Source organism: Crocodylus siamensis, chromosome 1 (assembly GCF_052110815.1).
Source record: "Crocodylus siamensis isolate JL-2025a chromosome 1, ASM5211081v1, whole genome shotgun sequence".
Classification (NCBI taxonomy): domain Eukaryota; kingdom Metazoa; phylum Chordata; order Crocodylia; family Crocodylidae; genus Crocodylus; species Crocodylus siamensis.
Genome location: NC_143395.1, coordinates 17,716,935 through 17,732,984, shown reverse-complemented (window position 1 = coordinate 17,732,984; position 16,050 = coordinate 17,716,935). Strand labels below are relative to the sequence as shown.

The following is a 16,050-nucleotide window of genomic DNA, read 5'->3' as shown; positions in this document are numbered from 1 at the left end:
CACAGTTAGCTATGACTCTGAAAAAATATATTTTTTCTATATTCTGTCTTCCAAAAACAAGGTGTCTGTTTTATTAGGGGGCAGAGATGTGTGGTATGCAAGGAAATATGATTTGACATACAAGATAGAATGGTGTTATATATGATAGAATTACATCATATGCCTGACAGACAGGTGTATGAGTGGTCAGGTATTGCAACACACTACCTAACAAGTTGTGGAATCTCCATGCTTGGAAACTTGGCTGAGCTGGTTTAAGTCAGGGATGATCCTGCCTTGAGCAGGGGGCTAGACAACATGACCTTCTCAGGTCTCTCTCCCATCCCTACTTTGCCATGATCCTAAGTAAGCAAAGGACAAAATTAGGAAATCTAACCCTATGTACCTTCTCTTTCCCTTCCTAGACACATTCATTCAATTACTAAAACACATCACAATTTAAAGGCTCTCAATTACATCATCGACTCCAAGATGAACATGGGCCGGCAGTGTGGAGAGGCAGTAAGGAAGGCCAACCGCACCTTGGCATGCATCCACAGATGCATCTCGAGCAGGTCCAAGGAGGTGATCCTCCTCCTCTATGCAGCACTGGTCAGGCCGCAGCTGGAGTATTGCGTCCAGTTCTGGGCGCCACACTTCAAGAGGGATGTCGACAGCATGGAGAGGGTCCAGAGGAGGGCCACTTGTATGATCAGGGGACAACAGGGCAGGCCCTATGAGGAGAGGCTACGGGACCTGAACCTATTCAGCCTCCAAAAGAGAAGGCTGAGGGGGGATCTTGTGGCCTGTTATAAACTAGTCAGGGGGGATCAGCAGGCACTGGGGGAGTTACTGTTCCCCCAAGCACCGCCAGGAGTGACCAGGAATAACGGTCACAAGCTGGCAGAGGGTAGGTTTAGGTTAGATATCAGGAGGCGCTACTTCACAGTCAGGGCGGCTAGGGTCTGGAACCAGCTTCCAAGAGAAGTGGTGCAGGCTCCTACCCTGGGGGTGTTTAAGAGGAGGTTAGATGAACATCTTGCTGGGGTCATTTGACCCCAGCACTCTTTCCTGCCATGGTAGGGGGTTGGACTAGATGATCTGCTCAGGTCCCTTCTGACCCTAGAAACTATGAAACTACAGTAAGCTAGAGTTCAAACATCTACAAGTTCATCATAACTAGACAAAAGACATGACTTCTCCCCCAATCCTATCACTACCATCCAATCTGCATTATTCTGGAGGTATAGCGGGGAAGGGAGAATCCACTCACTCATGTCTGGAGAAGGAGTGATTAGAGTATTTCTATTGTTATAGTTATTGTGTGTTGTCTTTGTGAGAGAGTTTAGTGGTGAAGTGTGCATGTGTGCACAGACCAACATGAAATACATCGAGCCATTAATTTGCATTTGCGTGCTTTATTGCTCCTTGTGTTGGCTATATTATATCCACAACTTTAACTCACACAGCTGCCACAACAACCCAACATAGTTTTGTATATTCATTTCTCATATTTGTTAACCCTAATTAGAAAAGGTAATCCTATCTACACTAATGGCTACTTTTACAAAGAGGAATACTTGCTTCTAAACTCCTTTCCAATAGAACTCATTAGTCTGTCACTGACCCTATTCTTTGTGATTGATTCCATTGGTTCAGAAGAGAAGCTTTTCAGATTATGAAAAAGCAGTTGCTTACATGAAACTCTGGAGCGCCTAAGATGGTTGAATAGTTGCACAAAGATGAACAGCTTTCAAACTATACTGCTTACTCTGTCAAGGTTTTGTTCTTCTTAGGAACATTCACTTGCTCTGAGATGGAGTTATGCATCTTTTACATGTAGGAGTGGTTAGCCACGTTAGTCTATTAATCTAAAATATTAGGGAGCATACTGTGAAGAACACTTACTATAACTCACTGGTCTTCTCCCACTCTATCGCTCAGAAGAGGCCCAAGTTCCATTACACTAACCAAGGAGGGGAAAGCTGAGAGATGAGTATCTTTCCTCTTAGGGAAGAACCTACATATTTTCAGTGCCCACTCTGAAAGGGAGAGTGATCAGTACTGGAGATTTCCTCTTTTAGATTATGTTCAATAATTAGTGCTTTAGATATGATTATTCTCAATGAAGAAAACAATGCAAAGACTGCCTTATTATTACAGGCAGTAAGAAGGAACTAAGATGACGGCTAGTCCTGCTCTTCCCATTTCATGCTGACTGAGCAGTAGCTGAAAAATACTGTGCAGTAGTGTGCCACACCACATACAGTGCTAATATGCTACTGCGCAGTATTACTGGATTACTGCTCATTTATTTAGGACTTGACAATACAAGTCCTAAATAAATGCATAGTAACAACTATGCAGTAGTGTCCTGTGTAGACGTGTCCAATAGCATCTCAGGTGAAGACATGGTTTTAGAAGTCCCAGTCAAGAATCCAATTTCACATACAGAAGACACGTGTATGAAACATCACTCATATCCCCCAGTCAATTAATCCTGCAAGGGTCTGAAAGAGGATTGCTAGAAGGCAGCCAATAAAATAATCATCAAGCCATATTCTAATCTCAGACATACTTCACAGTAAATTTTTATTTCTGAATTCTTCAGAAATTAAGATGACCAGCATCTAAGCCAGTGATTCATAACCTTTTTAGACTCAAGACACTCTTCATAATATCAAGGCACCTTAAAAAATGTCAGCTCTTAGCTTTCACCCATTTCTTGACTAGGGCAAAATAATAGGGCAATTCTTCTGCTGCAAAGAACTCAGAAACTCTTACCAGGTCAGAATACTTTGGATTAATTTTTTAACTTTCTGGGTTTATCATGTAAATCATGCTTACCTGATTTTACACCTAACAGTGCTAACCTTGCACAGCACTCTTAAGAAGATCTCACAGCACCCTGCTTGACAACTGATGATCTAACCAAAGCCTTCTGATAACGTTCTGTACACAGAATTTAGTGGAGGAATTAAGAGAGGTCTACTTGCAGCTAAAACTTGAAATCTTGGGTAAAATATTGACCCCTTCCACAATCTGAATCTGGTTTTATTGTTTCAGAGGAAAGCAAATAAAAAAAAGATAAATATACAAGAGAGGTACAAAGATTTACTGTGACAGGTCCTGGGAAATGCCTACATTTCTATGATCTAACAATGTACAATAAATGTTTAATTTGCCTGTGTATATAATTTTACATGAGGTACTCGAATCACTAGCATTTACTAAACATCACTCACTTTCTGAACTTCTTGTACATGCGGCATCTCTGTAACATCATTACTTCTAGCAGTTCAATAAATTTCTTCAAATTCTTCACTTTTTTCGCTGAATCTTCATATTTTTCTTTAGCTTCATAAAACTGCCTGTTTTACCAACAGAATAAGTGTAAAATTAAGCCCAAGAAGAAAATTAAATATTTAATTTAAAAACCAAATAAATCAGAATTCCTTTTCAATGAAGAAACATGCTTATGATTTATTAAATCTTTCATGTAAAACTAAGATCATTTCAGCAGAAGGTAAAGGAAATTAGTTTTGAGAAACTGACCAACATATGTTGTCCCTGTGCACATTCCACTGCGGGTATGCATGGACCTCAACGTCTCAGCCTTAAGAGATTTTTGCCTTGGCGATATGTTTATAAGCTCCCTATGTCCTGCTTTGTTTCATACTCCATGCCAAGGGCCCAGACAGTAGCGCGCACTTCCGTCTCCTCAGTTTGCCCTCTACCACTGAATACCTGAGTGGCAAAGGCTCTGAGGAAGATGGAAATGACAGTGGGATGCAGAATACTCATATTAATAACCCACCTTGAAAAAAATCTGGTTGCTGTAATGGAAAGTAATTTCTCTTTGGATATGGAGAAACACACCTTTTAAATGCTTTCAAAGGAGAAAGGGAGCTGCTTCTCAGGAGTGCACAATAGTCATGTAACTTACCTCTGTATGAACCATTACATCTGTACAGTGACACATTAACTAGATCACCCTAACTTTAACTAAAAACAACTGTAAACATTTTCTATACAATTGCAAGTACAGAATCATTCACATCTAACAGTCATATATATTGGTATCCTTTGACATAGTATAACAGGGAACCCAAGCACTGTTACTAAGAGGCAGGGTGGTCCCTTTGAATCCAGAACCTTCCAGTCACGGCCGGCCGGTCAAGTAGGTGTTAAGGCTCAAGCCCTGCCAGCCGGTCAGGTGACAGAAAGAGGAAGGCCAGGATCCTACAGATGGCAAGTGGAGAAGGCCAGAGGGGCAGCAGGGAGGGGGACTCCCAATGACCATGGTGCCACGGCCCCAGTCTCTGTCGGAAGACTATGCCATGCTGTGAGCCTCATGATCACCTAAAGTAAGCAGGCATGTTGTCTCTCTTGTTTCTGTATTAGCATTTTTCCATTATATGGCTTTAGAAGCCTAAGTTTTGTGTTGAATGTTAAGATTGGTGGTTTGGGTGAGGCTATTTGGGGAACAAGGCGGCCTCACTAGGGACCCCAGCGCCAGAGAGGGCACAATATTCAGGGGTGAGCTGACCCTGGTGCCAGAGAGGGCGCAGTATTTAGGGGGTGAGCTAGACCCCAGCGCCACAGAGGGCGCAGGAGCCCTAGTGAGTTTTTTTTGAGAGCTAGAGCCTGGGAGTCAAACCCTGATTAGTGGGTTTATTGACTGACAGGCCTAGCTAGAGAGAGAAGGGGTAAGCCCACAGCCACCAAGACCCCAACATAAAGAGAAATTTACAAATACCATCTGCAAGGCTTGGGCTGCGGTGTAGGGGAAGAACAGAGCAGCAGATAGTGCCCCCTGGCATCGGGGCATACAATGGGCAGCCTCCTGCTTAATTAACAACAATTAATTAACAACAAGCCATGGCAGGTGAGAAGGCAAGCAGTTGGCCCATAACAGGTGGGTGGGGCCACCAGTAGACGGACCCCAAGCAGGCCCACCCCTGTTACACATAGATATAATTGCTGGGTAGAGACGTATGTTTCTCCTTCGAGTGCATATTCTACTATGGGTGACTCCAAAGCAATGCCCGCTTCATCTAAGCGAACAGCAGCTGGAAGCAGGCTTTGCTAAACAGAGTATCTGCTCTGAAGGCCTGTGCAATGGCATAATGTTCCACACTAAATTCTACGTAGAACCACTGCAGACATCACGAATAGAGACACCTTGTAGGGAAGTCAGTGACATCACATGGGTTCTGATGGAGTGAAATCTGACTGCTGCCGAGTGCATTGTAGCAGCCACTAAAAAAAATCTGACACCATTTCTGATCCAGTAAGACAATCACTGGCCTGAAATTCCTGTGCTTTTATATCTTTTGGCTATATAAACAAACAGCTGAGGGAATTTTTGCAAAGACTTAATTCTGTGCTGATACATGAGGTTATCATTATAAAGATCATATACAAAGCTGCCTCAACTTTTGAAGAGTGAGGTTTTGGAAAAGAGACAGGTGAACATATTGACTAAACTGAAATTTGCTGACAACCTTAGGTTAGGTACTTGGGTCTGTTTGTAAGAGGATCTGATTTGTCATCGCTACTGTGTTTGGCTCTTCACCCTTGTCGGTGAGATGACAGACAACAAAAAGGTTGTATTTATAGGTGGAATAGGCAAGCAAATTGTCATGGTATTAAACAGTACATCAGAGCTTTCAGGAATATGTCCTGGCCCCACAGAAGTGTTTGATCTTTCACCAGAGGGAACACCTAAAATCAGGTACTTGAGAAGCTTCAGTACTGACTACTGGAGAGGAAATGACAGACTGATCATCTGCATGAGGATCAAAATAAGCTAAAATAATTGGGTATAACTTTACTAAGCTGAGGGAGAGGCTACCAAACTGTGTGCAACTCAAATACAGTGTGCAAACAAACTGTCTCAGCCAGACTGAGGCCAATGCAATCAATTATCTGGAGTCCCACTTTACCCTGGATTTGAAGAACACTCTTATTCTAAGGAGATAAGATACAAAGGCTGTATAAGCAATCCTGCAAGACAACAAAACAGGATCCTGGATGGTCTGGCTTCTCTTTCCTGGGTCACCCTGATTCAGAGGTCCAAGTCCTGAATGGGTACACTGCAACACTAAGAAAGGGTCCCTGAGACCACTGAGTTGGAAGCCACAGGCACAGATCTGTCACAGGAAAGACATGTTAAATCCAGGCAATTTGGGGAAAAAGTCATATTCAGAGTCAAAGTAGCAGCATCCTGGTCCAAATGAAGGGAAAAATGAAGTGTCACTTGACAGGAGTAGCAACTGGAATCTGGGAAACCTCATTTGACTGGAGTCAGGGAAGTCTTGGGTCTTAACGTAAAAGGATGAAACCAAAATAAAAATAAAGATGGTGAAAAGAAATGCCCTTTGAGCCTGCCAGGGTAGACAGTCCCAGCCGTAGCCAGCCTACCAGCAGCATGACACGGATGGGCACGCGCTGCACCCCAAGGGTCCCCTCAGGGTCTGTGCCCCCCCCCCGGGCACCTCAGAGATGGCCACCCAGATGGAGCCCATGGTCCCAGGCTCCATGCAGACAGAGACCCTGGCTCTCAGCTGCGGGGGCTGCCTGTCCCTTTTTCAGGCTCTGGGACTAGGGCGCATGGCCACCTCCCCTTCTGGGGTCTGCTCCCTTTTGGGGTCTCTGGTGCACCAGCTAGAGGAGCCCCAGGCCACAGTCCAGAGACTGCGTGCCATCAGAGACTGTGAGCAGGAGATTGACTCCTACTGCCAGACCCTTCTCCACCGGGAGCTGAGGGACCACGGTCTCCCTCCAAGACAAGGGAGGACTCAAGGACCTCCCATTCTGTCCAGTCAGGGGCATGGACCAAGGTGGTCAAGGGCCCTAAAGCCTGCTGGCACCAAGGCCCCTGCCCCACCGGAGCTTAGCAACAGGTGTGAACCTCTTGCAGCCCCAGCAGGGCCAGCTGAGTTGTCAGCTCCTGCAGGCAACACAGGCTCAACTGCAGCTACCGTCCCCACCCTCCCTAAGACAAAACGTAAAGTGTTTGTTGTGGGAGACTCCATCCTGTGGGGGACTGAGGGGACAATCTGCCGCTCCAACCCCTTAGCCTGCGAAGTCTGCTGTTTCCCAGGGGCCCACACCCAAGACATTGCGGAGAAGATTCCTAAGGTCCTCCAGCCCACAGACCACTATCCTACGCTCCTTATTCATGTGGGCACCAATGACATGGCTTGGAGCGCTCCCAGCTGGGCCATGAGGCGCTACATGAATTTGGGAGCGGGGCTAAAGGGTCTTGGGGCACAGGTCGTGTTCTCTTTTATCCTCCCAGTCTTGGGGTATGGGCTGAGAAGGGAGAGGAGGATCCATGTAGTCAACCAAAGACTGCGACGCTGGTGTCATTGGGAAGGCTTTGGCTTCCATGACCACAACCCCCTCTTTGGCGAGAGAGGCGGTAAGCTGCTGGGAAAAGATGGCCTCCACCTCTCTCCTCTGGGAAGGAGGCTTTACTCAGCCACACTGCCTGACCTGCCCACCAGGCTTTAAACTAAGCACACTGGGGGACGGGGGGACTACTGCCACAACGGGCCCGCTGAGCAACCCTTCCAAAGCCAGCAGGCCAAGGCACTTAAGGGAGCCCACCACTGCCCCAGCCCTGGTACATTCTGTGGGAAAGGCAAGAGCCCCCAAGGGAACACTTGCCTGCCTGTACACAGATGCCAGGAGCTTGGGGAATAAGCAGGAGGAACTCATCGTCCTGCTTAATGCAAATAATTACAACATCATAGGGATAATGGAGACCTGATGGGGCTCAACCCATGACTGGACCAAGGGTATAGATGGCTATACCTTGTACAGGAGAGATCAAGTAGATAAAAGGGATGGGGGTGTAGCTCTCCATGTTACGGAAAACTACGTAACCCTGCAAGCTGAAGTTAGCAACTAGGGTGGACAATTAGAGACCCTCTGAGTTAAAATCCGTGGGGAAAACAGCACAAGAGACAATGGTGAGAGTCTACTACAGACCTCCCACCCAAAGTCAAGATCTTGACCAGGAGTTCAGCCGGGAACTGGCTGAGGCCGCATGCTCCAGGATCATGGTTGTCATAGATGACTTCAATTACCTGGACATCTCGTGGGAGGATCACTCAGCAAAATCCGAGCAGTTGCAAAGCTTCGTAAAACAGACCTTACGATGATAGGCTGAGAGCCATGGGGCTCTTTAGCCTGGAATAGTGCAGGCTCGGGGTGATCTGATGGCCACCTATAAGTTTCTCAGGGGTGACCACCAGGATCTGGGGGAACTTTTGTTCATCAGAGCGCCCCAAGGGATGACGATCTCGAACGGTTATAAACTACTGCAAAACCGTTTCAGGCTGGACATAAGGAAGAATTTCTTTACTGTCTGAGCCCCCAAGGTCTGGAACAGCCTGCCAGCGGAGGTGGTTCAAGCACCTACGTTTAACACCTTCAAGAGCAAATTGGATGCTTATCTTACTGGATCCTATGAACCCAGCTGACTTCCTTCCTTTCAGGCCGGGGGCTGGACTGAATTATCTTCCGAGGTCCCTTCCAGCCCTAATGTCTATGAAATCTATGACTCAGATGCCAGAGATTCGATTCGGCCGAATCACTTTGGAAGATTTGGAGCCGATTCGGAAATTTGGCCATAGAGTATAACAGGGGATCAACGTAATATCTCTAACTTTGATGTTTTTTGGCTGATTTGGATGACACTTGCAGGGATGCTAGCCTCTGCAGACGGCAAGAAGCCAGCCAAGTTTCAAGAGGTTTCTGGGAAACTGCACCTCGAGCTGCTAACCAGCAAAACTCGTGTCGTGTGTGTGTTAAGTCACAGTGGCATGAAAACTGCAAGGGTGGTAACTCTTGCTGCAGCCACAAAGCGTGCCAGGTTTCAAGGAGATAGGTGCTGGGGTTTCTGGGAAACTGCAACTCAAACTGCTAACAAGCAAAACGCATGACAGGTGATACCATGTGTGTGTTTCATAGCTGGTAGGGTTGGAATGGTCCTGAGCAGATCATCAAGTCCAAACCCCTGCCATGGCAGGAAAGAGTACTGGGGTCAAATGACCCCAGCAAGGTGTACATCTAACCTCCTCTTAAACACCCCCAGGGTAGGAGCCAGCACCACTTCTCTTGGAGGTTGGTTCCAGATCCTAGCCGCCCTGACAGTGAAGTAGCGCCTCCTAATGTCTAGTCTAAATCTACCCTCTGCCAGTTTGTGACCTTTATTTCTTGTCACTCCTGATAGCGCTCGGGGGAACAGGGATTCCCCCAGTGCCTGCTGGTCCCCCCAACTAGTTTATAAATGGCCACTAGTTCCCCCCTCAGCCTTCTCTTGTGGAGGCTGAACAGGCTCAGGTCCCTTAGCCTCTCCTCGTAGGGCCTGCCCTGCTGCCCCCTGATCATGCGGGTGGCCCTCCTCTGAACCCTCTCCATGTTGTCCACATCCCTCCTGAAACACAATGCCCAGAACCTGACGCAGTACTCCAACTATGGCCTGACTAGTGTCGCATAGAGGGGGAGCATCACCTCCTTGGACCTGCTTGTGATGCATCGGTGGATGCATGACAAGGTGCGGTTGGCCTTCCTGACCGCTTCTCCGCACTGTCGGCCCATGTTCATTCTGGCATCAATAATGATTCCAAATTCCTTTTCTGCCTCTGTACTGACGAGAAGGGAGTTCTCCAGGCTGTAGGTAGCTGCTGATTATTCCTCCCCAGGTGTAGTACCTTGCACTTGTCAGTGTTGAAACCCATCCTGTTCTCATCCACCTACCCCTGTAACCTGTCTAGGTCCGATTGCAGCCTATTCCTCCCTTCTAGCGTGCCCACTTCCCCCCACATTTTAGTGTCATCTGCGAATTTGAACAGGGTACTTTTTACCCCCTTGTCCAAGTCACCGATGAAGATGTTGAACAGTGCGGGCTTGAGAACCGAGCCCTGTGGAACCCCACTGCCCACATCCCTTCAGGTCAAAAATGACCCATGCACCACCAGTCTCTGGGTGTAGCCCTCCAGCCAGTTAGTGACCCATTTGACTGTGTAGGTGTCAACGCCACAGTCCCCTAGTTTTTTAATGAGATTGGGGTGAGAGACAGTGTCGAAGGCCTTTCTAAAGTCCAGAAAGACTATGTCCACTGCTACACCTGCGTCTAAGGATTTTGTGACCTGGTTATAGAAGGCCACCACGTTGGTCTGACAAGACCTGCCTCTAATGAACCCGTTAAGCGCAGCAGGATGAAAACTGCAGGGATGGTAGCCCCTGCTGAGGCCATGAAGCCTGCCAGCTTTCAAAAAGAGAGGTGTAGTAGTTTCTGGGGAACTGCACCTCTGCACTTTTACCTCTGCTGCAATTCCCCATTATACCCTATAGCTGAATCTCCGAATCGCTGAATCTTTTCCAGTTCTTTTCTGAATCAATCTGGAAGCTCCGAATCAATTCAGAAATCCTAAAGCTTCTTGTGATTCAATTCGGATTCGTAGATTCAGCCTCCAAATTGTCCGAATCATCTCCAAATTCAAATCATGATCCCTACTATTCTCTACCACATCTAGAACCTCCTAGTCTGAAGTTAACTGGGTCCAAGCAGAACAGAAAAGGGCACCTGGTTATGGAAGAGAACACGGGCTAGAAACACAAGTCATCTAATTAAGTAGAACACCTGGCACAGTTGTCATGGCACAACTGATCTGCTTCACTGGACAATACATACAGCAGCTTTTGATGATGCAGGACAAGGGGTGATGAGATCTCACGGCTAGACCTGTACCACAGGTCTGGCTGAGTGGGAAACGCATGACTTTTCCCCACTTCCCCGGTCCACCAGACTTATGACCCAGGGAGTGGATTTGCTTGATCAAGGAAGGAGTTTTTCCTACCCAGCCAGACCCGAGGCATGGATCTGACTGAGTGGGGAAAGTGCCACAGCGATAGCGGTGGGTGCTCCAATAAAGCAGCACAGTCTATTACCACCTTTGGTTGCGCTATTGATTTTCCTTTCAAGTGGCACAACAAAGGATACTGACATCTATTTGCTCTGCATCTGCGCAGCCATAAAAAATGTTATAGTGGGGCAAATGAGACGTGTCAGACAATGTCTGTTTCCACTGAAAGGCAACATGATTCTTCCATCTCTCATGCATCCTGTTAAATTTCCTGTTTTGGGCCAAATAACATGTGTGATGAAGTCTGAGTTTGGCCAAAACACTTTTGCCAATGATACTTCTGGAGCTTTCTGGGAGACTCACCAGCAAGGCATAGACTTATACAGCCAAAGCAGTGAAGCTGCACATTGGAGAGCGCTGCTTCCATGCTGAGTAGGACTGACACTTGAACCTGTACTTTTACTATGGCAGGAGTATCCAAAATCCCAAAACCAATGGACACAAGCACATAAGACCCACATAAGTGTTATGGATCTCACTTTTAATTAATTCAGTTCAAAGGAAGGTTGCTCACATCTGACATTACGTACTGTGAGCAGTTTGTGGTCGGGTCCTTATCTTGCTTTTTGTGGAGCATTTAACATATAATTTTGGATGCTAAAGAAACATTAAATCATATAATAGATAAGTCTTTGAGATTGTGACAACTACATATTTTAAAATTAAAGTTAAAATCACAATTGAATTGATATGCTGGTACCATAATGCAACTGTTCTGCTCCCCTGATCCCAAACATGCAGATGTTAAACTACTACCATTGCTTACTTTATTATTTCTTCTCTGTTTCCACGACGATCTCTTTCTGAATTTATCCTTTCCCTTAAGCGTTTCATTTCTGTGTCAAGACTCTTAATGTCTCTGTCCACTTCTGTCCGCTCAGGGTAAATGTCCATGGCCTGTGCAGTCTTTCCCTAAAGAGATATTTGAAATACTATAAAATATAATGCAGTGTTTTTAGCTGCTTTGCAACATTTTCTCCAGTAAACAGCAATAATAGAAAATAGGGCCCCAGAAAGAGGAATTGGTTAATTTTTGTGTCTATGGGCATGTCTATATATGTTTATTTAATGCACATTAGCCCAACTGAAAGCGCATTAAGGGCACATGTCTATACATGTGCAGCCTTAATGCACCTTAAAATGGTGACTTAAGGTTATTAGAGCTTAAATGACTTTCTGCACTCATTACATATTGCATAGCCCTAAGTTATCTGGCAGAGTTAAAATCAAAATAATGCTACATTAGGAAATATATCAAAGATAAGTTAAACCTTATTCATTGCAAGTCACTATTAGCTGATCTAGCAATGCCTATGACAGAACTAAGATTGCGCAGTAGCATCATCTTTATGCTTTAGAGGAGAAGATGTTGTGTAGATAAGTAATAAATGGAATGTGAATATCCAAATTCAATTGTCCATAAAGCTGCATCAAAAAATGTAATACCTCCAATTCTTTTTCTTTAGTAGCTAGTAGTTCTTTGTACTTTTTTATGGATGCCAAATGCTCTTTCTGTTTCTTTTCATAATGCTGCTGATAGTGTTTACAGTTTTCCACTTCTGAATCTGCTTGATTTATTTCATCCTGTTTGAAATAAATTAAAATGTCAAATGTAAACTGGTTTGGTTAGTTTATGAACTACTTCCTCATGTTTACTGACATAATATTATTGCTCCACTTAAAAGTTAACAAATATTTGCATTTATTATTATAACACCAACGACAACAGCAACAACAATAATGCAACCCCGAGACAGAAACAGCAAATGGTGAAACAGCATATACTCAATCCTGGCAACGTAAGTGTAATATGAGAATGATTCACATTGTTCTCCATCCACACACTGATACACCATCAGGAATTAGATGTTACAGCATCCACTTTCCAGTGGCATTGGGTAGTTTTCCAGAGACTGCCAATATAAAGCTATAAATAAAAGAAATCTTCAATGGTTAACAAATCCATTGGGTTTGTTTCTGATTTGTATGTTTAAATGCATATCAGTTGCATACCCTAACGCAGTGATTCACAGTGTGCCATGGCACTTTGACGTGTTGTGAAATTCTTTGAAGGGTACCATACAAAATTAGCACTGCTAGGTGTGTAAACATATACACAATATTCACAGATTAAACCTAGGGATTTCAAATAGAAATCCATAGCATCAAAAACGTTTCTGACCTGTGTCACAATACCTCCTTAACTAGCAGGCCCAAAGGACCCTGCCTGCTGGCTGACTTGAGAGACTAATCCTAATTAGAAGTCTACACCCCCACGTTCTCACCTGCCACGATTTGGTGTTTAAGGGAGTTGATTCAGTACCTGGATGTGTACTGAATACACATTAGAGTTACAGCATCCACTTTCAAAACTTTGAAACATAAAATATTTTTCTAGGTGCCAAGTGATGTATTTTCCAATAAGAATTTCTGAAATACTTTATGGAAAGTAGTTTCAAGCACTCAGTTTTCATCTATAATACACACTGAGCATTTTAACTGCCATAGTAGTGGTACCAGACAAGATTATATAGCCTGGTCTGGTACCTCATCTCAGACAGTGATCAGTATTCGACACTTTAGAACGAGAAAGAAACCCTGAAATAAGTTATTAAGGGAAATTTCTCCTTCATCGCTAGTAATTAATAGTTGGTTTATGATGTACAGAATATGTTTATATATTTTTTTGATCTGTATAATAACAAATCTTTGTGTGCATGTCTAATTCTTTTTGGATCTTTACCCAAGTTCTTGAATTGACAGATGACAGTCAGTCACTGGATAATCTGTGCTAGGAAAAAGTATATTCTTTAAAAATGTAACTATGTACTGCCTTTCACGTTCCTGGGGGCTTCTTTTCTAGAGTCAATTTTTTATATTTCCTTTTACACATCCATTAATATCTCTTTCTTTCTTCCACTTCTGTCTTCAAGTCCACTTTGCATCTGCCCCTTTCTTGAAGGAGAGTGACTGGAATTCAATATGCAATGAAAATGAGGGGTATTCTGCAGATTTATATAGTAGCATAATATTTTCAGTATTATTTTCTAGCCTATACTTTACATATCTTAACATATTTTTTGATTTTCTGAGATTGTCACAACCTAATCAAGTAAGATATTTGCCAAGATTTCCTCAGTTGTTCAAGTCCACTTAGAACCCAGAAATGCATAATGAGTAACTTTAAATTCCTAATATCCTAATTATTGTTTTCAAAACACATTTTATTTGTCAAGACCAAATTTTATCTGTAATGACTCTCCATTATCCCAAGACCTAGTGAGATTTCTAACGGTTTGATGTAGTTTTGAATACGCAAGCCATGTCTTGCTAAACTATCCCTGTTAACTCAGCTTCAAAGACTATTAAAAACAATCGAGTACAACGTCTTTTTTAAAAAAGACCAGAGATCACCATTGTTCTCTTTCTCATGGGTGTTCTGCTTATAAATGTATTACAGCAGTGATTTTAAATCTTCTAAACCTTTTTAGTCTCAAGGGATCCTTTGTTAGACTCAAGGCACCTCTCAGAAAATGCCAGCTCTTAGCCTTCACTTTTTTTTTGTCTATGGAAAAATAATAAAACAATCGTGCCTCAAAGAACTCCAGAAAACTACAACAGGTTGTGAGAAAGAGAGAGAGCCACAGGATGCAAAGGAGCAAGGGCTAAACATAGGGTTAGTGGCCCTAGACCCACAGCCCCAAAGGACCCGGCAGAAACCTTCCTCACCCCGGTGTTTCTGGAGGAGAGGGGCTGGGAACTCCAACTTTGGTATAAAAGGGAGCCTGGAACAGGCAAGAGTGGGGAGCGTGGAACCAGAAGGAGGAAGATTGATCCAAGCCATGCTGCAGAGAACCCTGAGAGCAACGTGGAGAGCTGGTAGGAGACTCCTCCAGAGAGCGAGCTCCCCAGAGAGAATTTAGAAAGAGGACTGCTCAGCAGGCAGTACTTGGAAATGTCTGCTACCATGCTGGTAGCCAGCAGAGGCCGGCAGAGAGAGGTACCATACAGTCTCTAATAGAAGGGCACTCCCGAGAACTGGTACCGTAAAGGCCCTAAAAGGGGGCGCAAGAAAAATTTTGTCAAGGATAGACCTAGTGGGATGAGGGGAATCATGACACCCCAGTAAGAAGCTTGTGGAGAGTCACCATAGACGGTAGCGGGGAAAAGAAGGGACCGACCACACAGAAGTCATTTTCTGGGGGGGGGTGGGGGTTGCCAAAAGGAGCTGGAACAATAAGCCAGGCCAGGAGTGCTTGGTTTTTCCCCTTTTTTTGTTGGACAGAGGCCGAAAGGACCAGGTGACCGATCAGGGACTGAAATAAGATCTATCGGTGGAACACGAGGGTGTTGGGGTGGAGGAGCCGTCAGGAACATAGAACCTCGTGGTATGACTAATTGAACCTACACATCCAGGTACTGAATCAACTCCCTTAAACACCAAATCGTGGCAGGTGAGAACGTGGGGGTGTAGACTTCTAATTAGGATTAGTCTCTCAAGTCAGCCAGCAGGCAGGGTCCTTTGGGCCTGCTAGTTAAGGAGGTATTGTGACACAGGTCAGAAACGTTTTTGATGCTATGGATTTCTATTTGAAATCCCTAGGTTTAATCTGTGAATATTGTGTATATGTTTACACACCTAGCAGTGCTAATTTTGTATGGTACCCTTCAAAGGATTTCACAACACGTCAAAGTGCCATGGCACACTGTGAATCACTGCGTTAGGGTATGCAACTGATATGCATTTAAACATACAAATCAGAAACAAACCCAATGGATTTGTTAACCATTGAAGATTTCTTTTATTTATAGCTTTATATTGGCAGTCTCTGGAAAACTACCCAATGCCATTTGCATATACAAGTCAGATGAAATAGATGTATACTTTTAAAAATTGTGTGGGGTTGTGTGGTTTCTACCTTGATTGGCCCAGCTATCTCTTCTACTTGATTAATTTTTTCTGTAATTTCTTCAAATTTACGTTCGGCAGCTTTTAGAATGATTTTCAATTCGTCCATTTCTGCCTTTCGTTGTTCCATATCCTGTTTAACAGATTCCAGCTTATTCTTGTTTTCTTGGGCTTCATCTTCCTGTTAGAGGATAAAGAGTTTTAAAAGGGAAACACACT

General features: G+C 44.3%; 1 protein-coding gene across 2 annotated transcripts in view; it reads right to left on the bottom strand.

The window, feature by feature from the left end:
• Positions 1-16,050, bottom strand: part of LOC149872619 (structural maintenance of chromosomes protein 6-like) — a 74,864-nt gene that overhangs the window by 12,538 nt on the left and 46,276 nt on the right. For both annotated transcript variants that reach the window (XM_090031826.1, XM_090031827.1), the window contains 4 exons: positions 15,842-16,012; positions 12,369-12,506; positions 11,689-11,834; positions 3,225-3,350 (listed from right to left, as the gene is read on the bottom strand). In XM_090031826.1, the coding sequence (XP_089887952.1) occupies positions 3,225-3,350; positions 11,689-11,834; positions 12,369-12,506; positions 15,842-16,012 (581 nt within the window). The remainder of the gene's footprint in view (positions 1-3,224; positions 3,351-11,688; positions 11,835-12,368; positions 12,507-15,841; positions 16,013-16,050) is intronic.